At 42.6% G+C, this 25,822-nt stretch overlaps 2 protein-coding genes and 1 non-coding gene across 24 annotated transcripts in view; 1 reads left to right on the top strand and 2 right to left on the bottom strand.

Moving 5' to 3' along the window:
* MYEF2 (myelin expression factor 2) overlaps positions 1-15,451 on the top strand; it is a 152,021-nt gene extending 136,570 nt beyond the window's left edge. For both annotated transcript variants that reach the window (XR_005862550.2, XR_005862549.2), the window contains one exon: positions 14,978-15,451. The gene's annotated coding sequence lies outside the window, so the exon portion shown is untranslated. The remainder of the gene's footprint in view (positions 1-14,977) is intronic.
* The window catches only part of SEMA6D (semaphorin 6D), a 604,413-nt gene continuing 593,815 nt past the window's right edge, over positions 15,225-25,822 (bottom strand). For 9 of the 21 annotated variants that reach the window (XM_046899132.1, XM_040706508.1, XM_040706507.2 and 6 more), the window contains 8 exons: positions 25,550-25,705; positions 25,288-25,461; positions 24,578-24,718; positions 24,392-24,469; positions 23,462-23,553; positions 23,057-23,113; positions 21,067-21,234; positions 15,225-18,962 (listed from right to left, as the gene is read on the bottom strand). In XM_046899132.1, coding sequence (XP_046755088.1) covers positions 17,659-18,962; positions 21,067-21,234; positions 23,057-23,113; positions 23,462-23,553; positions 24,392-24,469; positions 24,578-24,718; positions 25,288-25,461; positions 25,550-25,705 — 2,170 coding nt within the window. In that variant the 3' untranslated portion in view covers positions 15,225-17,658. The remainder of the gene's footprint in view (positions 18,963-21,066; positions 21,235-23,056; positions 23,114-23,461; positions 23,554-24,391; positions 24,470-24,577; positions 24,719-25,287; positions 25,462-25,549; positions 25,706-25,822) is intronic. The other 12 variants (XM_046899136.1, XM_040706511.2, XM_040706512.2 and 9 more) reach the window with 7 other exon arrangements.
* Positions 22,327-22,415, bottom strand: MIR1744 (microRNA 1744). The gene has a single exon (NR_035242.5). It is a non-coding gene; the product is annotated as a microRNA 1744 (primary transcript).

Below are 25,822 nucleotides of genomic sequence, written 5' to 3'. Positions count from 1 at the left end.
AAAAGCTCCCTCTGAGTTTTAAATCAGGGATCATAAAGACCTGATGTCACTTTTCCGTAAAGGAGAGAGGAACAAACGATTCCTTGGTTCATTTTGCCTTTATTTTACAGTGTGCAAAGACAGTGAGGTCTATGGGATGTTATGTTGAGTCATTTGCTTATTTCTGCAAAACATTGTTTGTAGGCTTTCACAGTTTCTTCAGGCATTCTCAGAGACAGAAATGAATATGCTGATGTAACCAACTAAAGAAAGTGCTTGTTCTGAAGTTCCCTGCCGTAGGAATTAATGAAGTATTCCTGGGAGTGAATTCCAAAGGTGTTAATTTGCTGATCATTTTCACTAGTAACCAGAGATTGACCAAGAGATACCAAGCACAGTAACCCCAAGTCAATGAGGAGAGCTGGAGAGCAGCTGAAGCCACACTGGTTAGCCAGCACTGTTTTCTTCTGCTCTGCTCTCCTGGCTTGTCTGTAGCAATGCTAGTAAGTCCAGAGGAACTGTGTACTGATGGCTCAAGGTCCAACTGTGCACACATGCACAGTAACAGCTCTGCCCTAGGTGCTGCTTAAAATGTCAGGTGTTACCCTCAGAAGATTGTTTCCCTCCCACACAGAGTCCCAGCTTTACCAAGGTTGGATCTCCTTCAAAGAGAGCAGCCATCGTACTCCTAACAGACTTTCATCCATATGGTTTCTCTTTTTTTCCACCCCCACCCTCTGCTTTCACATTCTCTTGTTCTCCCGTTGGCTCTGCAGCTTGCTTGGATGCATTGCTGACTTGGGAGCTCAGGACCAAAGATTCTTTCAAGCCTGCTCTCCTTGCACATAGCTGAATATTTTCAAAGAACGCTGAATGTGACTCTGTAGCTGTGTGCATTGCATGGGATGGGCGGAGGGCTGTACCTAAGCCACTTTCAAGTCTCTTGCAGTGCTTCCTGTCCCCACCGGCCAAGGAAGCCCAACATCCTTTTCCTGGTGGGTAACAGAAGAGTTCAGAGACTCGCCTCTGTGGTTTCCTTCCTACCATTAAACAAATCCATCTCTATAGATCAAATCTGATTTTCTTCCGCAGCTAGCCAGCTCTCTTGATGGTGCTCTTTGCTGATCTGGTGGTTATTTTTGTTGCTTCTGTGGAGGTCTGCTCTCAGTACACCCAGAGCCAGTGCTCCTGACAGGCAGCACAATCCTGGAGTGCCTTGGCAGCCTGCCTGCATCTGTCCTGTGGGCCCTGGGGGGACTCTCACACGTTCTGCCGCTTACTTTCCTCTTTCCTAGAGATCTAACGCAATTTTGCAAGTACTCACTTGGAGCCACATTTCCCTTTGCCCTGGAATATTTTTTATTTATTTTTAGTAAACGTTTGTCAGTGTTTCTAACATTGTGCCTCCAGCAACGTGGCCTGGACTGAAGCCACGCAGCAGTCTGACAACCTGTTAGGCGAGTCTCCTATCAATTAGGCTGCAGCTGTCATTGGGTCTATTCTCAGCCTCCTTGGTACGTGTTTGCAAATAACAGGGGCTGCTGTTTTGCAGCTCTCCATCTTTTTTTTCTCCACAGCCAGTCAAGAATGTTTTGTCCCTAGAATTCCTCCTGTCTCCTTTGTTTTTGCTTTCTAATCATCTCCACTTTATTATCCTCAGAATATATGCTTATCGAGGACATCCTCTTCCTTTTCTCATAAGTGAAGTGTTTGCTCTCTATTTTATATAATGCGCCATGCCAGGAAAACCTCCCCCAAGGAAACCAGAAAAGGAACCTCTCACTTAAGGCTGCGCCTTGATCCTTCAGATGTTTTCAGGCTTTTTCCAAAGCACCCAGACTACTCCTTACCTGCAGGGAGCTGCAATTTTTAAAGCCTATCATGCATGGAAGCTCTCTGCGGGGGCTGCCTTGTTTCTGCTGATGTTTGAGCTCTGAGGTGATTGTGGATTTTATTATCAGGTTTGCTACAGCTGGAAAGAGAGTCCCTGACAATGTACAATCTGTTAGAATTCCCCCTTCTACCTTCTACCATTTGCAGTTTTCTCCTATAAAAATAATGAAAATTGCTCTATGACTTTTTCCCAGATGTTGCACACCACATGGAGTTACTTGATGCTAATATTTCATTTGCTAATCTATAACGCACAGCCTGGTTCGTACTAGCCAGACTGTACAAGCACTCTTAGACATATCATTTTCTTGTTTTGCATCTGCAAGAAATGAGAAATCAGAGTTGGGACATTCAAGCGAAACAGAAGCACCCAGGGCATTTCTTCCTTGGACTGACTGAGAGATTTGTTTTGATCTTGTGCTCTCGTTTCTTTCATAAGGCAGGCTTACACAAAAACAGTGGAAACCATTCCAGTTTCCATACAATCTGTAGGTCCTTGCAATGGATCTCCAGCCAGCTTGTAGCTTTGGAGGCAGAACAAACCCATCATGGACAGATTGAAACAGTTAACTTCAGATCAACTCGTTGAATTGGCAGAAGTCCCTACATTTTCCTGGTGGGAGAGTAAGGACAAGGCTTTTTTCTGTCCTCACTAGACTGCACACAATGCTAGGAGACTCTTCTCCTGCAACATCACTCAGTGTTTGCTCTGCATGAAGCACACCTAGCACCACAGCTGTGCTGGCATACAGACATATCTTGAAATTTTGCATAAAATCTTCCCCAGACCACAGCAATATCAGTCTGTGCTGTATTTTCTGGTGTACAGCAAACATGCACCAGGAAGGTGCCACTGGGAGCCCAGCACTGGGAAGGATGGTGTTGTAGCACTGAGGTCTGGGGCACCTTGTTGAAGAGGTCTGCAGGACTGTGAGCAGCTGCTCGGCCCCTGAGCAAGAGGTGCTTCTCTGGGCACAGTTAGGGGAGCCGGAACAACTGGAAGCCCTAAGCAGGATGTTCCTGGATTGCCTTAGTGGTGCATTAGCACCTTGGATAGACATGGGTGCTTTTAGGAACCTGTTGTGAGGTGTTTGCCGCAATCATTCCTTAGGAAGGGAAAGGTGGCTCTAAGTCCCTTCGGAAGCTGCTACTTATACCAGCGTGTTAGCTCCGATGGCATGTCAGCTGTTTTGTGCAGTCCTTGTTGGAGCGACATTCTGCTGAGCTGTGTTGCAGATCTTCAGGCAATCTGAGACATTGAAGGTTTTCTCAAGTACTTAATGAAAAACACATTTCACATGTATATAGCATCCCAAACTGTTCGTGCTCAGCCATCGAGCTTTCAACTCTTGGAAAGTATACACATAGTTAGAACAAGCTGCCATCCTGTAGACAAAGCTTAGCTGGCAAGGAGATGTGTTTTGTGCAGTATTTATGTTTCCCCAGAAAACAAAGACAAGTAAAATGCTTTACTTGTTAACATCAATTCAAAGGAAAAGCAAACGATGGCACTTGCTGTAATCATGTTTAAAGTTCTGAAGATGTCTGCGTGTTTCACCTTTATTTTAAGCACTTGCTTATAATTTGCTTCTTATGCTTAATAGCGTGTGACTGTTCCTGAGAGTGTGGGATAGGACTTTATTTTGAGACTGTGTTTAAGCAGAAAAATTCTCTCTGGATTTTACAGTGGTAATACAGAGTGCGGCAGCAGAGCTGGGTGGGTAGGCAGGAGGGCAGGGACAGAGCAGGCTGGTGTGGTGATGGTTTCTTTGTTAACTACTGCTGGAATAATGCTCAGATGTGTGTGATTGCTCTTTGCAACGGCTGCACGTTCATAGACCAACTGTACACTTGTGTCAGAGCCATCAGAATGATTTTAGTCCAGGTTTCCTACCAGAATTATTTATATAAAACGCATTTGAAATTCTATATTGGCCATTTACACGTGAGGATGTCTATTTCAGGAAGCTCTGGAAACAGCCAGGATCTTCAACTGCGCCCTCTCCTAAAGATACAAGATCCTTTTAACATTTAATGATGGCCGTGAAGGTGCTTAAAAATAACTTAGAAGCACAAAGCACATTTGTGTGTTCCCTGCTGGTGAAAGGACAAGACTAACAGTTACATCTCAGATTCTACTTGCATGTTTGGTCCTTCCTTCATTCAGGACCTGAGATGAATTTCCTGGTTCTCCTTGACAAATGGGCTTAGTACTTATCTATCGTCCATATTTACATTATTACATTTAGGAGGTGATTGAATGAATCTGAATACACCTCTGAGGAAAGAACTGTAAAACTTCATGCCGATCAGCTCGTACAAAAGGTGTCCTTCTGCATGGCTGCACGTGGCGCTATCCGCTGTGTCAGTGCTGGGTACTGACTCCATTTCGGATGCAAAATGTCCCTATCTAATGATGAAAATGATTAAGTTCTTTCAAGAGGGATTATGCTTACATATATATATGTACAGTATTCATCATAATAGCGAGCTAATCTCGACTGCATCATTAGTGCTTCGCCACGATTTATTCAATATAAGTAATCAATTAGCTTGATTCTTCTGCATACCGCTAAATGGAACATGAACAGCTCATAATGGGCAGCAGTAAATAGACATTTGTATGTACACAGGTATGCTGTGCAGGGAAGGAGGTGTGCAGGAGGCGAGGCGCTGAGCAGAGCAGCCCTGCATAAAACCAGGCATTCATTTAAAGGAAGAAAAATGTCACTGAAAGCTGCACGATTATTAGCATTACTATGCATGAGGGGTAGTCAAGGAAGATGTTAGAAGAGGAAGAGAGACATTATTCAAGTGTCTGAGAAGACAGACCATCATCAGCAGTGAGATAGAAAAGGCTTCCAAAGGAACAGCATAGCATTTAAACATTAAATTATAAGGGCACTGAAGCTTTAAAAGGTATATTGGAGTTTTTGCATTATTTATTATTTGAGACTGCCTTTCCTCCAAATATTTGATTTTTTTCCATTCATTCAGAACAGAAAAGTCCTTCCCACACTTCTCAACTTCCTGAGGCTTCCGTGGACGAGGAGCCAGCTCTAAATTTTGAGATATGATTTACTCTAAGCAGCCATTGATTACCCGTAACGCTGCAGTGGGTTGGAGCTGCTTGTTTGAAAGGCTGGGGGTGAGAAGGATTCGGCTGTCATTCTTCCGGGGCTGGGGAGAAGTTGAGAATTCATTATTATTATGTAGCTGTATTGCAGCCATACCTGCTACTCCAGGCACTAACAGGATTTCACAGTGCTAGGCGCTGTCCTTTCTCCAGCACAATTTAAGGCCTTGTGGACACTTTTTTTCACCCTAGTTATTCAGGCAAGGCTGCTGTGACAGTGCAGTCACTCTGCAGAAGCTTACAGTAGGAAAAAGCCTGCAAAAAATATAGCTTGTATCACTTGCCTGAGCAAAAGAAGCTGTATTGGCAAAAATAAACTTTTTTTTTTTTTTTTTTTTCCCCTTTTCCTCATATTACAGCTGTGTCTACATTAGGGCTTTTGCTGGCATAGCTGAAAAAAAAAAAATCACACTCCTAGCTGACAGCGATATGCTGTCAATTTTTTAAAATAGATGAGTCTGAAGTATTTCCACATGATGGATCCGTGTGTATTTGTTTGTGTGGAGACGGGGGAGGGGAGAATCTGTTTTAAAATAGAAGTTTCTAAAATTGATTTGCAGAGATCCCCTTAAAACGACAAGCATTGCCCTGCCAGCAGCTTCCTCCCTCCCTGCTCTCCTCTCGCAGGCTCCCAGACCCCAGCTCTGTGTGCTCCTTGCTTCCCTCCCATCTGCCCCACATCCCAGCATGTCCCACCTGGGATTCTCTCTTGCCTTCCCTTCTCCTGCCTCGGTTCTACTCGGGCAGCATCCCACCTCATCTGTGCCTCCATCCCTCTCCAGACACCTGCACTGCAGCTCCCATCCATTCTCTCTGCCACCGGGGGTGATGTCCTCCCTGAAGTGTGGGTTTCTTTCCTTCCCCTTCAACTACTGCTTCTGTGGTCACTGTTAGGAGCGAGGGCTCGAGGTCTGCCTACAAACAGAAGTCCTTCATATGCTCTGTGCCACTGCAAAATACTTTATTTCTGGCAGAGAAACTGCACATCGAGTCAGAAAGCAGAGGCATTTCTATTTCAAACAGGGAAGCAGAGCCTTTCCAGAACATCTGGAAAATATTTGGCGAAGGACACGGAGCTGTGATAAAATTACAGACATGAAGGGTCGATTCTGCTGCTACTTGTTTTCACCAGACAGTCACTGGTGTTCACCTCCTTCCATCAGCTCAGATCGGTTATGGAGCCCAAGTGCCATAGGAAGATACCTCACGTGTGCTGCTTCCTGCAGCAGGCGTTGATCCCAGAGCTGCTGTGAGCTTTCTGAGTCACCTTTGGGTATGGCAGGGACTGCTTTGGTGCCTCAGAGTCTTTATGAAATGAAGCTTTCCCATCATGAGGCACGAACTTCAATTTGATTGAACTGGAAGGGGACTGAGGTCTTTGGGTGGTTCTGCTGAAGTGCAAGGAGCGGGGACGTGGTGGTCCTGGGATGGCTCACAGCCCTCCAGAAGTACTGCTCCATGAAATTTAGTGCTGAACCACCTGCACACAGTGTGAGGCAGTGAGGTGTCAGGGCAGGCCCCCGAGCAGGCAAGAGAAATCTTCAGTCACTTACGTGTGTCTGTGTGCAGCCAGCACCCCGGTGTCCTTACTGGTGGTGGTTGTCTGTAGCCCGCAGGTTTTACACCTGGTAATGAGGCACCTATAGGAATTTTGGAATAGCACAGTCAGAGGGCTTGTTTTATTTTCTCTGAATATGACAGGTTAAGCATTTAAATAGCATTTATCCAAGTAACCCACCACACATTGGTATCAATTATTTGTTCAGAGTTTAAACTGACATTTAGTAAGTATGCTAATTGATACAGCACTAACTTACTATAGGTATCTTCCTAAGTGCCAATTATCTGCCTCAACATTCCCCACAATTGAAGTTTGTTAGTAAGAAGCTAATTACTCTAGTTTATTGCTGATGGAATTACATGAAGAGTAGAATTTGCTCTTACATACTTATTAGACCTCAATAAGTGATCCTTAGCAGTCTGTTGCTATTCAATTAACAAGTAATAACTTCCTTAATGAATGTAATTGAAATGCTTATTTCAGTCGGGCACCTAATATAAAGCGCTTTACTTGGAGAGCTTTTCTGCATGCCAGTCTTGTTTACCTAACAGGAACAAAATGGGGCCACCAAGGAAGCGCTGAGACGGTGACGAGAACCCAAGTGCTGGTAAATCCCTTACATGACCAGATGCCATTTACCAGGTGATTTCTGTTCTGCAGAAATATCATGGGAATCAGCCGAGGCTCTTCTCTCCGAGGATTTAAATCCATGGAGGGGGTTCTGTGACGTGAAGCTCTTCTCGCACATTAGCTGTGCCTCCTGCGATGGCCGTACAGCTGCTTGCTGCTCCACTGGGAGCGATGCAGCTCAGCTCCGGTGTGCTGCTGCAGGTGCTCTGTCATTACAAACTCACTCCTCTTTGTCTGCACTCTTTGGCTTAAGAGATTGATGGAAATGTGATGGAGGTTCTGCAGAGACGTTCCTGGTGAGGGTGGCCCAGGGCTGTGGGCTGTGTGTGCTGTAGCTGGTGGGCTGCTTGACTGGGAGGGCAGATTCTGAACTGGGGTTTTACAGTCTAGGGAGCGATAACGGGCTTTGTCTGTTTATGGGGTGGGAAGACCCAGCAGTGTTTGGTATCTGAGGCTATTTTTGGTTTCATGATTAAAACTATAGCTTCTTCTGTAATGAGGATTTAACACACAGGACTTGTATTTAGGGCCAAGTGCCAGGAAATCTTCTCAAGCAATGCTAGCAAATTATTCCATTTGGCAACATTAGTGTATGGGCAGTAACCTTTTCTCAGGAATTTTTAGCAGATAGATTTAGTGTCAAAAAAACCCAACATAAAAGGATGTAATAGCTTCTGCAGTCTATCACGTTTGTTACCAACTTTTTAATGTATGCCTTCTACTCATAGAATTGAAAGACCTTATTGAGCTCTTTGCAGCTGAACTGATTACTGGGTTAAGATAGAGACTTCCTGACAGAGGCCAAGAGAAATTATTCATTTAACATGTTCTGATTTTAGTAAACTTCCATTTAACCTCCAAGGTTAATTAAAATATATATATATTGCCAATTGGCTCACATAAATTTATTAAATTAGACAGAAACTGAGTTCAGACTCGTGCATTTCATATCAACTTTTGTAATATTCTTGGGGACAAAATCCACATTGACTTGTTAAGTTAAACACGGGTAAGAACTTCTTTACTATGAGAGTGAGTGCAGCTGAAATGCTAAGTCACAGCTTGAAGCAGTGATGGGGCACCTGGTGGGAAGGCAGGGCCAACCCAGGGGAGCTCAGGTGCATGCAATGTAATGCAATGCAGCTGAGTGACTGGAAGGGGTGCAGCCAGGATCCACCCCTTCCCAGCCCTCATTTAAGGGTTGGCAGTGGAAGCAAAGGGATCTCCCTGGAGATCCCTGCCTACTTGAGGCCTTCTGAAGGTGAGAAGTTTTTCTTCCTTTGTTTCTGTGTCCACAGCTGGTGCATTTGGGCTTGTTCTCATTTTCTGCAGTCTAGGATTGTGCTGCTCTGCTACTATCACTGTACTTTCCATGTCATTACAGCATTACAGTAAGAGAGCACTGGTTGCTCAGAGAGGTGGTGGAGTCTCCTTCTCTGAGATATTCAATACCTGTACGGACGTTTTCCTGTGCAACCTATTGTAGGGAACCTGCTTTAGCAGGAGGTTGGACTCAGTGATCTCCAGAGGTCCCTTCCAACCCCTGCAATTCTGTGATGAATATTCCAGAATTGCTTTAAATAAAAACAGCAGCCAGAACAGCAAAGCAATCCAACTAGGAAAATAAAACCCCCAAACGAAAATGCATTCTGCAACTTTGGTAGTTCAGAAATACTGAAGTCAGGTATTGTGGACTTAAAGGTCTGAGGTAATTGGTTGAAACCCTGTCTTCATCTCAAGGTTTTAGCTGGCTGGCATTTATAGCATCGTCAGGTTGGAATTAGGGGCATGCTGTCCAGAGGTGCCATGGTTCTTCCCTGTGCCTACACATCACAGCTGGCGTCTTTGTCAATGTCTGAACAGAGTGAGGATTAAATGCACCTAACAGCTGAGAGGATTTTCCGAGGCATGAGTGGTATTCAGACATGTATCTCATGCCAGTTGCTACTGGTTTTCCAGACTTGCTTATGTGTTCCTGGTTCAGTGTGGGACTTTCTTCCCACTGCTCTGCTTGGCCCTACTGTGGCTGAGCTACTTACGGGCATTTGATGGGTGTCTGTGAGAAACAGTCAGAGTTGCAAATGTGAACATCCCAGTGACATCCACAGGATGGAGGAGCCCATTCTAGTTCGGAAAGATCTAATAGAACCACCCCCAGGAAAGTCTGTCTTGTGATTCATGCTGATGGGCTTGGAGGTGAGATTGGGTGATGCAAGGAAGGCAGACTGTTTGGAATGGGACTCCTCTGCCCCTGGCCTGACCTTGGATGTGAAGCAGAGAGGAGTGGGGCTAAAATATCCAGGGAAGCAGCAGCGTGGAGAGAAGGCTTCATTGCCAGGAGTTTATGAAAAACAAATGAGCAGTAAAATATCAGAATGAAGCTTCGAGGAGCGTTAGTTGTGATCCTGGGCAGGACAAGTGAAACTGTTTTAGAGAGCACAGGGAGGGCTATAAAAAATGCAGTATTGGATTTAGATAGAAACTGCTGACAGTTAACTGTGTGGCACTTGTGCAAGTTATTGTTAGAAGCCAACATCATAAAACTGTCCGTTCTGTCAACTAGTTTCAGGGCAGATATTTACTCCTCCCCCATCAAACTGAGATGACAGGTTTTCTAAGTGGTTGTAGTTTGAAATGTGACAAAAAGTGTATTTTTGGCAACCGATCTTAGTTTGTGTCCTACGTGATACTCCGTGTCTCCTGGTTTGGAATGTCTGATGCAGTTAGAGCCCATTGTGGGCCATCCCCTCCCTCAGATGATGGGGAGAAAGTCTGTCTGGAGGGGTCGTCCCCATGGAGGAGGAGATGCAGCCTCTTCCCAAGCACTGCAGTTTAACTGGTGCGGCAGGAACCAGCAAGGAACGCCTGTAGTATGGAATATATAACGTGCAGTAAAATTACATTTGCAAGTGCTTTCTGAGCTACTCATCCAGCAATGAAGCAGCTCTGAAATCCCATGTGACTTTCTCTCAGCGTGCTGCATGCTGTATAACCTTGCCTTTGATCGCCGTGCCACTTCAGATGAAAGACTTTCATGGAGAGGGGTGCGTTGTGCATTAGGGTCTGCCCGTATCCTCCAGGATCTGAACAGCGAAGGGCTGTTTGAGATGCGCACTCTATGCGTGTCAGAGAGAAGTAAGTGCTGCAATAAAAATAGTAGTTGGCTATGCAAACTCATCTTAGTCTGGGGAGAAGGAAGCCTTCACCTTAGTGCGAGATCTGCCTGATCTGAAAGCTCTCCTAGGAAGGATTTTAAGGATGAGTAATCATTTTTACCGTCTTTCAGCTCCGGTTCTCAGTTCTGCTCAGTGATTTCCTGAATCGCAGAGTAGATTTCCTGCAGTAGATTTTGGTATTTTGATATTCTTTACCTGGGCTGTTATAAATGGAAGTGAAAAATCCCATAAAATGTCTGCTTCTGCCTCCATTGCTGCGACCTGCTCCCCACAGGCTGGTGTCAGCGTGCTCAGGAAGCACAATGTGCCTGAGAGCTCAGCGTCTGGAGCTCAATGCCATGGTTCAGTGTAATACATCATGGGCTTTCCCAGCAAATTTAGCGCCAGGAAAACATACAACCGCACACCGTGGTCCAGGGGCATCGCCATCCCTGCACATGCAAAAAGTTGGCTGGCCTAAGCAAGCTTGCCTGCTATTGCAGGACTTGCTGGAGCTCCCTCTGAAAAGCAGGAAGAGCAGGCCATTCGCACACAGGCATTTTTCTTACTCTGAAGCCCTTGTCTCCTTTTCCATCATGTATGGACAGAGCTGATGATGGGATTCTGTCAAAGCATCACAGAATTGTAGGGGTTGGAAGGGACCTTTGGAGGTCATCAAGTCCATCCCCTGCTAAGGAGGGTCTTGTCATTGTACAGAAAGTGCCTTCCTGCAGGTGTGCGCCCATCTTGCTGTGGCCTTGCTCACACCTTGCCATTTGCTTCCTGGGAGCATCTAAGTGATTAAAGGTGAGGGCCTGGCCCCATGCAGCTCTGCCATTGCATTCAGTGGAGTCAGTATTTCACCTGTGTTAGCAGTGGCAGAGACTGAATGTGAGAGCTGCATGCACAAGCCTTCACAGAAATCAATTCTCACGCACGGCATTAATATTGGAAGTGCTTCTCGCTCACCTAATCGTTGGCCAGGCACAATAACCTGTGACTAATAGCCATTCATGGTTATCCAGCACGGCCTGATTATAAAAATTTGTCATTAGTCCGTAACAAAAAGAATCTCAAGCTGTTAATTGACCAATATGTATTCCAGAGGAAATCAGAGTAATCACATGGATATTCATTGCACAGAAAGGGAAGCACAGCTAGCATGTGCATTGCTTTTATGATTCATCTGCTCCGGTATACTTTTGATTATTTTTTTTTCCTCATGTGGGACCAGCATTGTAAATCAAAGAGTTGAGGAATAATGTGGGTCACTTTAAGCACAGCCTTAAAAGCCAATTGCCACCTTTCTTCTCTTACTAGGCAGCCGTCCATTTTTGTGCAGGAATAGACACATGCTGATGGCTGTCAGACGGCTACAGAAGCAAACCAGTTAGCTCATGGGCTGCCTTTGCCAATGGCAAGGTCAGCTACTGGAAAAAGTTACAGAACTGCTTTTACAGCCAGGTATGATCCTGCAGAAGAGGCTTCATAGAGAACTGGCATTCTTTGCTCACTTTCTTTCACGTTGGAGGGACTCTTCCTTGGAAAAACAGCCTGTGACTCCCAGAGCAAGGACAGTGAGATCTGTAGGGGTTGGAGTTTTTATTTACTTATCTGCCATTCAGGTTTTCCTGTAGTAAGCTTCTTTTTTTGTTGATAGATGGGACAATTCATACCAAGGCTCAGGACAGCCTATCCACGTGGTAGATTTTCTTCTGCTTTCATTCCCCGGCAGTATTTCAGCAGCTGGAGCCTCACAGGAGCTATCGCTGTCTGGCTGACACAGAGGCACCATTCTGGCGGAGAGGTCTCACCATCCCTGCCGGGGTCTGAGGAATTCTCAGATGTTACCTCAGTGTGGGCACCCTATGGCATCCCTGCTCTGGTCAGTGGCTTTCACTGCTTGGGTTTACTTATGGTTTTAAGAAGCAGGGCTTGAAAAAGTTGTTTGTGGCTGTAGGGGGAAAAAAATCCAACAACAACCAAGAAAGCAGACCATAAATCAGGTCATCGGATGAATTCAGAATGCACTAATAAAATCAGAGCTTCCAATAAATTTCATTTCAGGCAGAGCAGAAACGTTTTCTTGGTTGAGAGTTCAGGATAGATGATAATTTCAGATGTGTGCCTGGCCAGTGCAATGTGTCTACAAAGTGTTTGCAGGCAAACAGCAGCGGCTGGTATGGAGTCAGGCCCTCACACCAGCTGCATTTTAGTATGACTGAATAAAAATATGAGCATCTACAGCTCTCTGAGCTGAACCTAATTAAATATTTAATGGGTTTTTTTTTTTTTTTTTCCTCCCAAATCCTTTGGTTTCTTGCTCTTTCATACTGCGCTACGATGACATTTGAACAACAAATGCAGCCTTGGTAGGTGGGTCTCCTGGTACTGCTTTCTATATGAAAAGCTTGCACTTCCCAGCTGAAGTCCAGATGCTGCATTTATGGTGGTATATTGTCCTGATCAATTTTTAAAAAACATTTTCCTATCTGTGAAATTAATGGGTGCCTGGAGAAATAGCAGCTCCTCCCTGCTCCTGCCAATGCTAACCTTTCCCAGATGGGAAGAGACTTCTCCTTCCCTTTATTTACCTGCAAGATATCCTCGCTAGTGCTCAGAACCACAAAAGGAGAGGAAAAATAATAAAACCTCTGTAAGTGGAAAGCATTACCAACAGAACAACTGCGCCTACTCCAGCTGAGCACTGCCTTCCCAGGCTCCATTACAGTGACTAAGCCCTGCATAATCTTCCCGGGGTCACAGAGTGAGCCATTAGCAAGACAGCGCTAAGACAGAGGCATCCTGAATTTTGTAACTGCACTGATTACTTTAAGACCCCAATTTAAAAGGCCATAGGTTTGTACTGGCAGCACAGTCATACAGATAGCTACTTACAGCCTTACAAATTGGTTTTCTTGCAATCATCATCTTGCTACTATGTGCTGGCAGCGGTTTTTGTTATGTTTTGTCTCTTTCACTTGTCTGTGTGCTGCTGACCATTATTTGTGTTGTGATTGGCTGCGAAAAGATGAAGGAAGGCTGAGAGGAGAGGAGCCTCACCCTGTCCTGGTGCTCCTGCAGCAGGCCGTGCTGCTGCACTGGTCAACATTGCCTCCATCTCTCAGCATTGCTTTCCCATGTGTGTGAATGCACCCACTGGGTAGCCCAGGAGGGTGTACTGGGCTGCCTGATCCAACCAGCCACCATCTTGTGTGGGTTATGAAGGCTGCTTCAGTGGGCATCAAAATGAATGTTCGTACTTCATTCTGTGTCCTGGATGGACTCTTTACGTGCACTATTTGTAATGTCTCAGACCTCAGCTCTCAAAGGCTGATAATCACTCAGGTGGATGGACTTCAAAAGGCAATGCCTCCATAGAGAACACCTCTGGCTGTCTCGGTTGACACCTTCTTACCATAGGCATAGTGGAAAAGCTGCACAGGCTTACAACAGATTAATAAAAAGAAATATTTGCTTCTGTATTAGAAAAATACGCATTGCACTTTATATCTTTTTTTTTTTTAGCAATGTTTCCTTTCCCTTTAATTTTTTCTTCCCAGTAAGATGGACCCAGGTGTCATTGCGTTGTTGTAACATGCACAGTAATTTCAGATGATTAATACTGCGACACCATAATCTCGTAAGAAATCATTTTTACCCATTATCTAAAATCAGCTTTTAATTAAAAGAATATTTCATATTTGTATTGTGATACTAAATGACCCTGATTATTTTAAAATTATCTGTGCTGTTGGCACATCCTAAATGTAGAGCATGTATCTTTCTGTTGGGCTTTATTGTCTGCCTCAAAGGTGAGTTTCAAGTATCAAGCATTACTAAGTATGTAGGAATGTCCTGCTATGTGTAGGTCTGTAATTAATTTTGCCAAGAATGATCTCTATCTTTCTGTAGCCTATACTTCAGGAGGAAAAACCATCCTGTTTCAAAACTTTTATGTAAGTGAATCATAGAATGGCCTGGGTTGAAAAAGACCACAATGCTCATCGAGTTTCAACCCCCCTGCTATGTGCAGGGTCGCCAACCAGCAGACCAGGCTGCCCAGAGCCCCATCAGCCTGGCCTTGAATGCCTCCAGGGATGGGGCATCCACAGCCTCCTTGGGCAACCTGGTCCAGTCTCTCACCACCCTGTGTGTGGAAAAACTTCCTCCTAATATCTAAACTAAACATCCTCTGTCTCAGTTTAAGACCATTCCCCCTTGTCCTATCACTGTCCACCCTTGTTAAACAGCCGTTCCCCTTCCTGTTTATACACTCCCTTCAAGTACTGGAAGGCCACAATGAGGTTTCCCTGGAGCCTTCTCTTCTCCAAGCCAAACAATCCCAGTTCCCTCAACCCTTCTTCCTAGGAGAGGTGCTCCAGCCCTCTGATCATCTTAGTGGCCCTCACCTGGACCCACTCTAAGAGCTCCACTGAAGTTGGTGTATTTCTAACAAAGGAGGATGATAGGTAACAGAGCTCTACTTGGATCAAGCTCCAATTGAGGCTTTGTATGGGGGTATTTTATGTAGTTTTCAAACCTAATGCATCAGGGCTGCCCTGACTGCACTATGCTCTCTCAATACATGCCAGTTACTGTGATGTTTTGTATTTCACTCAGGATGCCAACAGCCATCTGCAGAACCTCAAGAATGTGTGTGTGGACATGCAGCTGCACTGAAAATGGCTGTACACCTGTGTGTGTCACCATCACCTGCTGCAAGCTGTCTGATGCCCTGTAATGCTGATGAGGGGATGTCTCTCTGCCTTCCTCAATGAGCTACCAAAGGTAAGCAGATTTCTTTCTCTTAAAATTCCAACAAGTACACCTAAAACTCACCTTAACAACAATGAAGCTAGACATTCAGTACATTGGAATATTTTATTTTCACTTTACATGCGGTGTTAAAAACCCAAAGAACGTATTATTTACACATCCACAATACAAGTTTACAAGATATCTATACATGTTAAAGTACTCTATAGTATAGAGCAGCTTCATTTAAGGGTTACTTTTTTATGCCGTACCATTAAAAAAGATACAATCTGCGTTTACCTTTGCACAAATGGATAAAGCATCTTTTATTATTAAATTAACAGAATAAAGACTAGGTTGAATGTTAGAAATTTCAACATAAATACTGAGAGAACTCACATTACCATCTACAAGGCAGCACAATGTTACAGGAGGTTATCAGGGTTCACATACATTTATCTTTCGATTTCACACAAGTCTTTATTAATTAATATTTGTAGAGTGAATTCTGATCAGTTTTTGTCTTTTGACAACCGAGTACATTTTTATGTTATTAATCTGTAGTGTTTTAGTTGCAAGACAGAAGTGTTTAGGAAGAGAGATCATTGATTTTTGGATCCAGAGGTCTCAGGAAATAAATGTCCCTTACAGCCTTACAAGAAAAAATGACTACTTCTGTCCTTTATTCTTTGTTCTGTAAAAGAGATCCAGTTTTCAGTGACTAACCTTTTCTCCCCTTCCAACACATAACATAAATCTCCACCGTCTCTGAAACCCATTGCAGTTATTTGTCCCGCTAATTCATGAATATTCCTCTGCCACGGTTATTTCTATAGTTATGTTCAATAAACAATGTGGTAGTGTGTAGTTTGCAAGCTAAAATAGCCATCTGTGTTGAACATCAGCTGTAAGTGGATACTGTAAAACCTACTAAATAGCTTACACAACTTTAGCAGGTGTTCCATTACCCTAGAAACCTCATTTGATTTCACATTATAACTGTTTGATCCTTCGGAGAGCTGGAGTGGAATGTTTATCATGGCAAGGTGATTTAATGCTGCTGTCTTCTTGGATTGTAGGCTGCCTTTAGTTATCATTAATTATCCTTGCTTATTATCTTTTTCTGGGGGGTGCTGTTGGGAGGTTTTACAACTGGCACTCAGGAGATATGTGCTATAGTGAGAACACTTGACAGATTTTTTTTTTTTTTTTTTTAGTACTTTTATCATTTGCATGAATAAGGCACAAAATGCACAGATTCAGGTAAACTCACACATAATATTTACAGAATATTGTCATTACCTGCATGACTTTGGAAAAAAACAAAACAAAACAAAAAAACCCCTTACATTACACAACAAAAACAAATTGATTGCACTACTGTTGATTTTTCACAGACTGCTTCTGCCAGGCCAATTAATGTGTCTTTCTTTCTTTTTTTTTTTCTCTGACAAGAGTCTATCAGACTACAGGGCATCTTTAAATGCAACAAAAGTGTAACCTTCTCCAGTTACGCAGGCCTTTGCCAAATGAATTGTGATTAGCTGCCCTCAATGAGAAGTACAGGGGCTCAGGTTCACAGTGGCCAGGTATTGGATGGAGGCACTGTGGAAACACAGCAGAACTCCCCCATTCCAGCCCAAATGACTAGATTTGAAATGCACAGCTCTGAATCAATAGCAGCATAACAGAGTTATGAAGAATTAAAGGTATCTGCACTCTCTTGCTGGGTGATTACTTCATCGAGGCTGTCATGCAGAAGGCTGGCGGCAACGCGCAGTTCTTCCTTGGCTGTCGCCAAACTGAACCCAATGGGCTGCTGAAGGCAGAGTCATCTGTTTGTTCAGTCATGCTCAATGTAAACAATTCCATAGCATAAAAGATGCAATGGGAAACTAAGTACATCCTAGTGTGTACAGTACACATGTACACCCACACACACGCACAGCTTTATCTGTGGCACAAACAAAATGCCACACACGAGGAGAAAAAAAAGAAATAAAAATAAATGCTACAGTTGGGCCAGAGACTGAATTCCAGCAAATTGATTATTAACCCAGATATTCATTGAGACATTACCATTTTCTGACATTTGTGCAAGAGGCAAGGTGAATGCATACATATTAAAATGTTCACATTTAATGGGAAGGACCACGCTTAATGGCAGTCTAAAATGGAACCCATTTTTCAAGTATTTGCTTACAGATTTCTTTTCCCAATAACTTTTTTTTTTTTTAGCTATTCAGAACAGTAAAGTAGCCCCCACCCCATTGTGCTACATGTCTCCTTAGCTCCAAACAAAAGAAATGTAATGACCAGCACTTTCCTTTGTTTTGTTTTTCTTTTTTCATTTGCTCTTAGCAAGCACACAAAGTCTTGCTGTAGCTACCTGTGGCAAGACACAGATGTTGCTGAAGTAAAGACAGTTTCTTTGGCCACTTTGTTCTCTTTAATTACAAGCAAGTCTCTGTCTTATGTGTCTACCACAACATCATCTCACAACCTGTACAGGTCAATGCCACACTCATTTTTAGGACAGACACATCCTAGTAACTGTATTTGTTCAGTGGTCTGACTGATGTTGTTTGAGGAACAAATGAGGGTTTTGGTGGCACATCAGGTTTTAATGAGGGTGTCCTCTTTATTCCTGTACGAGGAAGCGTGCCGTTGCTCGTGTAACTGCTTTGCCTGGACAAGGAAGGCTGGAGGTGAACGCTGACAGGGGTTCCTTGCATGTAGTCCATCTTTGTGCCTGCTGTGGGAGTCACATAGCCCCCCCGATTAATACTGGGCTGTCTGGATAACAAAACACCATTTGGTGAGTTTAAGTTTTTAGGAAGGGCAGATATTGAATGCCTTTGTGAAGAATTTTTGTGATAACCTCTCTGCCTTTCCAAAGAGGTCATCGGTACTGCAGGTGTGGTGGGAACGTCCACCCGTTTTGTGGGGCTGTTTCTCGGAAGAGTTGATGGTGGAGAGTATAAAGATGCCTCCCTGTTGGGAACTTTAGGTGGGATCTCAGACATATTTCCCATTGGATCCAGCATTAAAGTCTGGTGAGCCACTTGAATATCTCCCATAATTGCTTTGGGATTACTAGTAGTTTCATTTAAGTGTTTCAGAAAATCATTCAGGGTGTTCCTGGAATCAACAGACCTCCTGTGGTCTCTTTTGCTGGATGGTTTTGTAAGTGGGTGATCAATATGTTGCATCTTTTTGTCTGCCTTGTGCGCATTAGAATTTGAGAAAGATGTATTGTAATCATGAGTAGCATTGGGAAGAACGATAGCACTGGGTATATGTCCATGGCTCAGAGGAGAGTGGGGCGGAGGACTGGAAGGAAAAAACTGAGGGCTCTTTAGCGGGGTTTCCTTTCGCGAAGCATTGAGGTTACCGTGTGCTTTGTCTGACTGACTTTTCATGGCTTGCAGAGTCTTTTGCTGAAGAACCGGTGTGGATTCAGGAGTCGGAAGTGCAGCTAATTCCGGAGGCTGGCCTCTGTGGTCCATCATCATGGACTTCATATCGCCATTTGGTGGCAGTTCCTTTCTGCTAGTCAACAGGTTGGTGTAGAGTTTGGGCGAATCGATGTTTTGTTGATATTCCTTGACGGGACTATCAAAAAGCCCATTCAGTTTAGCAAAGCTCCCACTGGAGTCTGTACAGGACTGAGCAGATTCTGCATCCTTGTGTATTTTCCTGGATTTCCGTACAAACACATCTCGATAACAGTACACAGCCACTCCCGCAATAAAGGCTCCCAGGACAAAAGCAGCAAAGACACAAGTGATTAGGACATTCATGTGTACCATTTGGTTGGACTCTCCTGATTGCACTTCCCACCTTACACCTGCAAAAGACATGCAGCGTATCATAAATTTACACATACTTAAAACTGATCTATATTTCAGAAGCAGTTGGCCTGCCTTGGAGAAGGACAGCAGCGTCCTTAAGTTTTTAAGTGCTCTGTGCCCACTGTTAGGGTATCTCTGCAGTCCACAGCACTGTTGCGTGCTAATAATTTTATAAATAAAAAGGACCGAATTAGCATTGATCAGCTCTATTTAGACTGTCTACTTTCTTTGGACAAGCCCAGATGCTTGTCAGAGCTTCACTCCTCATACTACGTTCGGTTGTACGCTGTATGCTATCTGTTTAGCCTGTCCCCAGTTTTCCTTTAAGGCTTACAAACAGGGGGGCTGAATGCTATTAACGTTAATGATTTCTGCTGGAAAATTGAGGTTAGAAGGTGCTACTGGGCCAGACAGCAATTAATAACTCATAGATGGATTTCTCTCTCAATTTTCTGCCCAACTCGTAAATCAGTATCAAAAGAGAGACGGGATTATGCAAATGTTACGTAGAACTGTATAACTTACGTACTGCATTGTTAAAACCACATCAATATAATATGGTGCAAAACTTGTAAACTAATCCATCCGCAGCTCTCTAGCCTTGGAATGGCACAGTTTGATCAGGTAAGCATACAATTTTTTAAGTTAAAGATTACAGCATTCTATTAAAGCACAAGTTTTCCTTTCTACTTGTAGTCAATAACAAACACAAATACTTGCATAATATAGAAAAAAAACACACCTTGCAAGGTTAAGTTACCATACAGTGTTAAAATTTAGAAAACTTTTTGTTTAGACAAAGTTGAATATTGGATTAGTTTGTGATTCACGTATTAACCAGCTCCCTTTGTTTCTTGAGATTTTTTAAAGCAACCACAGACATCTTGCAGCTAAGATAATGTTAGTTCTTAATGGAAGTAATTCTGTTAACTATCCCAAAGGACATTCAAACAAAGAGCAAGACTGAAGCTACAGATTCATTTTTGTTAGAGGCAAGGCCTTTGAACATTGTTAACTTTCAGGGCTATAGGTTTTAATGGTACTGTGCAGAAGAAGAAAGAACATGAGTAAAGTTCACTAATAGCTATGACACAGAATGTGATTCAGAACCAAGAGCAAATGATAACAAAAAAACTTAAAGCAAAATGGAAAATAACTGCAACAAATTAAAATGACAAATGCACTGCTGTAATGGCTGATAGGAAACCTGATATGTTTTGGTGAATGGTAATAAAAATAGAAATGTTTTTTGGCTAGAGAGATTTTTCAGAATACAGAATTGTGCAAACATGCCTGTCACCCTGCTATTCTGTGCTCTGATGAAGACTTCTTTTAAGTTTTCTTTATGGGGTCGGAAGCTTCTTGAGTCTTTGATTGACTGCAATAGTCCTGCTGAATTGAAATCTTTGTTGCTGTAAGAGCCTAATCAAAGCTTCACTTAGCTGAAAGAACAGCTACAGAAAGATGAATTACATGCGGTACATGTTTCTTTCTGTGTTCAGATTAAAAACTGTGTCTGTACCTCCATGTACTGAGGAGATCATTTGTAATTGGATCCTCATAGCCAGAGAATGGAAATTCAGTACATCTTTACTCAGATCTGACCACATTCTCACAAAAGTGCTGCAGGCAGAAGGAGGTTGGGATGTGCCCCCTTTAAAACATGGACCTGTCATGGAGCTGAGTTTTGCCTCAATTCCTCCCCTTCTCCCACCTCCTCCCCCCCCCCCCAAAAAAAAACCCAAAAAGCAAAACAAGAAAATCGAGCTCTTGTAAGCAACCACTCACAAGGACTAACAGTCTTTTTCAAACTAGACTCATTTGAAAATGAGTGCATCCACTGATTTTAATGGGAGTTTTGAAGCACCCCAACACTGAGATGCTGAGCTTATTATCTGCATCTCCCCATTATAAGCTCTAAGCAGCACTTTGTACGCTGGATAAATAGGTATGAGAATCATGATTGCACTGTCTGCATATTCACAGGAAATGGGTATGAAGTATAGCCCAACAATCACGGCTGTTACATTTAAACCTTAGAAAATGCTGAGACTATCAGGTTTCCATTCAGCTGCAATGTATTCCCTGGTAAGGCCTTACCCTTTGGGACACCTGATAATGGATCAGAATAATCAGAAGTGTTTGGGTCATCTTGAACTACAAATTTCCGAGAGCCAGTCACTTTAGGTTTCCAGGAACCAATCACTCTAGGTGATATAACTGGGATACTTGCCATTGTGGTAATGGAAGCTGAGGAGAACTTCATGTCTGTGGTGGCAAACAGATTTTATTAATGTGTATTACAGTCAGGGTTTCCTCACTGTTTCACGGTATATCTAAGCTATAGCTGCAGACAGCTTTTAACGGGAGGTTACTTGACAGAGCGAAATGCAGCCCATGGAAGTACAGAGGGCTGATTAAAATCAATCGGTTCAAAACTTTTAAGTATGACAAAAATACATTAAAACATCAACAGCTGCTAGCCAAAAAGCCAGAGAAGTCAAACATGAAAGCAATGCAAAAGTTAACGTAAGCAACTGGTGGAGATGAAAAGCAGAACTTACTCTACTTAATTGCTATATTGTTCACTGGAGACAACATATTCCATTACCTTCTACACATCTCAAAAAAAAAAAAAATTACTTAGAAAGATACATGCTTACTACAGGTTACTCCTGAGAAACCAGATCGGCTCCATTAGTGCTGTTACAGTACACCAGGAACTGTTGAATAAGCCATTTCTTGAGGGGACGATGAAAGGAATGTTTTTAACCTCTATTTTGTAATGGCTCCTAAGGAACAGTACTGTATAGATCTTGGCTTCTTTGTAGTACACTTACTGAACAGAATCACTATCACCTATGTGAAAATGCACGAGGAGGAAACAGACTGGGTTTACGGTCCAAAGTCTACTTTGCACACTCAAGTATTTTGTGTTCACTGTCCCAGTAGGTCAAGGCACAAATGGCTGCAGCTCGAAATCTGACAGTACTCCAACAGCACGCTCAATCAGGACTTGAAAAACAGGTTCAATTGCATCTAGTATAAAATACCAGGTTGAAAATTTGCTTGATAACCACTAATGCAAGCAAAGTAGCACTTCCAAATAATACAGTTTTGTTTTGCTTTCCTAATTGAATCTCTAAGTTACATTATGGGTGTGTATATATATATCTATGGAAGATTTTGTCTCAGACATTACTTCAAGTTACAGAAATATAATCAGAAACTAAAACAAACCAAAATAATTTATTGCACCTCTTTTACAAATTAAACACACAAACAGATTCTCTTCAGATTTGCCAGTCAGGAATGTGCCCTTGGTTTGAAAACAGAGACCAGGTTTCAGGAGCAAGCACTGGAAAATCAGGGCTCAGTCTTGCTCCTGTTGAAGTCAACAACAGGGTTCAGCTTTTGAGTTCAACAGAGCAGCAGTGGGTCCTGACTCCTGGAACACACCAGGGCCGACAGAGAAAACACTGTTAGAAAAAACCACTGAAGGTAGAAGGGATGTGAAAGTCCATTTGACAACAATGCCTAAAATTTTCTAAGAAGCCACCTTTGTCTACACAACTCCTCATTAAGCTAGACAGTTTGTGATCTTACATTTTTTTCCATTAGCACAAACTACTTAAAACATTTTAAAAATATAGAAAATACACATTTTAGAAATGTGTATTTGTGCCAAAAGCTTGCTGGGAAAGGAGGATGGAGAAAAGGAGAGGTAAGGACGAAGATGATGAAATTCTGCCATTCATCTACTAGAGATGACCAACAGGGGCATTCACAAATGCATGGCTGGGGATACAGAGTAAAGCTTAGTGGACTTTCGTGCAGTGAAGATGTCATCTATGTTAATCAGGCTCTTTAATAAAAGATGTCTCAATAAATAATGAGCTGTTAACATGCGACTACACAGGGTGAAGTGCTGAGTGAGAAGAGTCTCACTATCTTTACCATCAGTGGGAACATGAGGAAAAGCACAAAAATGAAGGATTGCCAACTGTGCAAAAGGAAGGAAAAAAGGGCTGAAAATGCTGAACTGAAGGAAAGTAAAGGTCATTAATTCAAAAAATTAAAAAAAACTAACCAGATGTTGGGTCGCCAAATATTTTGTAATCTGGTGTAGCTGTAGTAGGCAAAATTTCTAAAAGAATTAAAGGAACAAGTAATCAGTAAAAAGTAACAAAAAAGAAAGCAAAAGATCTCAGACCTGCGTGACGGGAAATAAAAACTAAAATATTACTGCTTTTAAAAAATAAATTCTTCAATACTTTCCTGTAGACCCCAAATAGTTGCAAATTGGTGAAGGAGAAGAAAGACAAAACTCTGCCACACAGGACCAAAAAAGCTCAGCTTTGTGAACATTCACAGTTACACCAGGTGATGCGTTCATGTTACTGAAAAGCTCATAATAAATTTAACATCTACAGTGAAGTGTGGCCACAGACTATTGCTGGGACATTACAAATGAAAAGCAATGGCTCTGTCTTACCGTGGCAGTCCCCAAGCTGCGCTGTGTTGCCATATTCTACATCTTGTACATATCCTCCAGTGCTGTGGTTGTATGAAACAAACAAAGAGAACCTGCAATTAACAGTATTAATAGGGAAACAAATGGTGATTTTTTTTTTTCCTGGAAGCAAGAAATTGAATCATACTTGTTCTGTCACCTTAGAGAGGCAAGAGCTATAGTGTATGACCAAAAACCATGTTTTACAAAACATACAAGTTAATTATATCTAGGCTTTAACACTGTATATATACATGCTTATGTCAGGAAACTGAAAAGATTATATTTTCTTCATAGCAACCTCAGTGGATCTTCTACGTTGGGCGTACTCTTGGTTTTGGGTACAACTATGCAATTATACTGGCTGAAGTTTGCTGCCCTGCTACAAAGGCTTCCTTTTAAGATACAGCTGCTAATGCACTCTATATTACTGACTTGATTTGTACAAAAAGCCTTTGATATGTGTATATATCACCCTAGCTTCAGTGTGGAGGCAAAATCTTACTTTTTTTCCAAGTCTGAAACCTGCGTTTTCCTATTTGCAATTGACTGTGAGCATGCCTGGGAGGAGATGGTGTGTACTGCCCTGTCTGAAACTGCACTGATTTACAGGCAGTCATTTGTTGACTTCCTGCTTCCAACACCTCATCCCACAAGTCTGCTTGTCCTCACACACACATACACACACACACGTAAAACTCTCACTGAAAAGAAGTCTTCACCTAAAGATTGCTTAATTAGGTCAGACTTAAGCATTCTGTTCTCTTTACATGTACAGTACCTAGGAAAAACAGCTCTAGGAAAAATGGAGATTTATTAATAAAGTGCAAGGGAACAGGCACAGGATACAGCCCTGTGTAGTCTATAAATACATAGTAGAGATGTTGGCCTAATTTGAAAAGTAGTACTTACGGCATGCCTGGCGTCACTCTCCCACACTCCTCGTGGTCTAACCAGCCACAGTATGGATCCCGAGAAGCAATACATGCCCTTGCAAGAGAAAAAAACAAACAAAAAAAATCATGCATTTTTTTTTAGTTCCTTCCCTAGAGATGTTGGCACCCTTCCTTTAAGGGGAGTTCAGGAACGGAGCCGTACTTTTTACATGACCCGTGACGCTCACACCGGCTCAGAGGAATTCTAACGACACAGCTGGAGAACGCCACAAACAGAGCATGGTGGTCTCTATCCAGCTGAAGGGAAATGACTCTTCTGTCTTCCTCGCTCTCAGCATTACACCTGGTCAGCAAAAATAATGGGAAGCCATTGTTTTACAACTGTAGTCCTTTGGTCAGAGTTTACATTGAAAACTTCTTTTTTTTTTTGTTCTCAGAGTTGGCATAAATATCTCAACAGAGCAGAACAAGAGTTCTCACTGGGTGCCAGTCAAATTGGAATGCTTCCACTCCCAAATTCTTCACTCCAGAATAAACAAGTTTACAATGATTAGATATAGTTTATATATTATTGGTTACTGTTGAGAAACACTCAAGATAAGCTCTCATCATTTCTTTTTAACAACTGCAGATTGTTCTGATGTTTGATATTCAGGAAGAAGTGTATTTGTGGAAGAATTAAGACTGTATCACTGACGTCACTACAGTGGAATTACAATGTTCACTCAACCCAAGCAAAATGGCAAATAACCAAATATTTTCAGGTTAGTCAACATGAGAGACACTGTGAAATGACAAACAAGCAATGAAGTTGGCATTAATGAATTAGTTTTGGTTCACTATCATTTTTGTTTAGCTTGGTACCAAACTAGATAAAAAGCTACATATTTCAGGTGTTCTCATAACACTTACTTCGCATGATTATATGCTTCAATCTCTTCCAGTAATACACTGTCATTCAAAGAGAAAGGTCTGGTCTTTGCCAAGATTTTAAGTACTACTCCTGCTTCGGAGCCAACAAATATGACTGTGTAGTTCTGGTGTGGTCCAGCAGCGTGATCTACAGCAATTGCTGTCAATCTGTATCTGTCAAGGCCAAAAGACATATCATTAACAAACAGTGTGTTTTCTTGTTTTCCTTTTCACATGCTTTATTTTTTGAATGATGTCATACCTGACGCGTGTTTTGGTAAACCAAGGCTCCTCAATGATTGAGGGAACAGCTGAATCCATCAAAGGATGAGATTTGATGAAGGACAATGTTTCGTCTGGGAAATCAATGGAGGTTTTGTAAGCTTCTGCTAGGCCATGTTTTGCACAGCAGCCAGGTCTGAAAGGAGAACAACATTGTTTTTTCCCCTCTTGGTATTTCAGTTAATGAGAGAAGGCAGCCTGCTAATGAGCATCCTTATGGTTGAAGAGTAAAGCTCTACTCTTTTTTTTTTTT

This window comes from Gallus gallus, chromosome 10, assembly GCF_016699485.2.
Source record: "Gallus gallus isolate bGalGal1 chromosome 10, bGalGal1.mat.broiler.GRCg7b, whole genome shotgun sequence".
In the NCBI taxonomy this organism is placed as follows: Eukaryota; Metazoa; Chordata; class Aves; order Galliformes; family Phasianidae; genus Gallus; species Gallus gallus.
The sequence above is the reverse complement of the archived record's forward strand: the minus strand, read 5'-3'. Positions and strand labels throughout refer to the sequence as shown.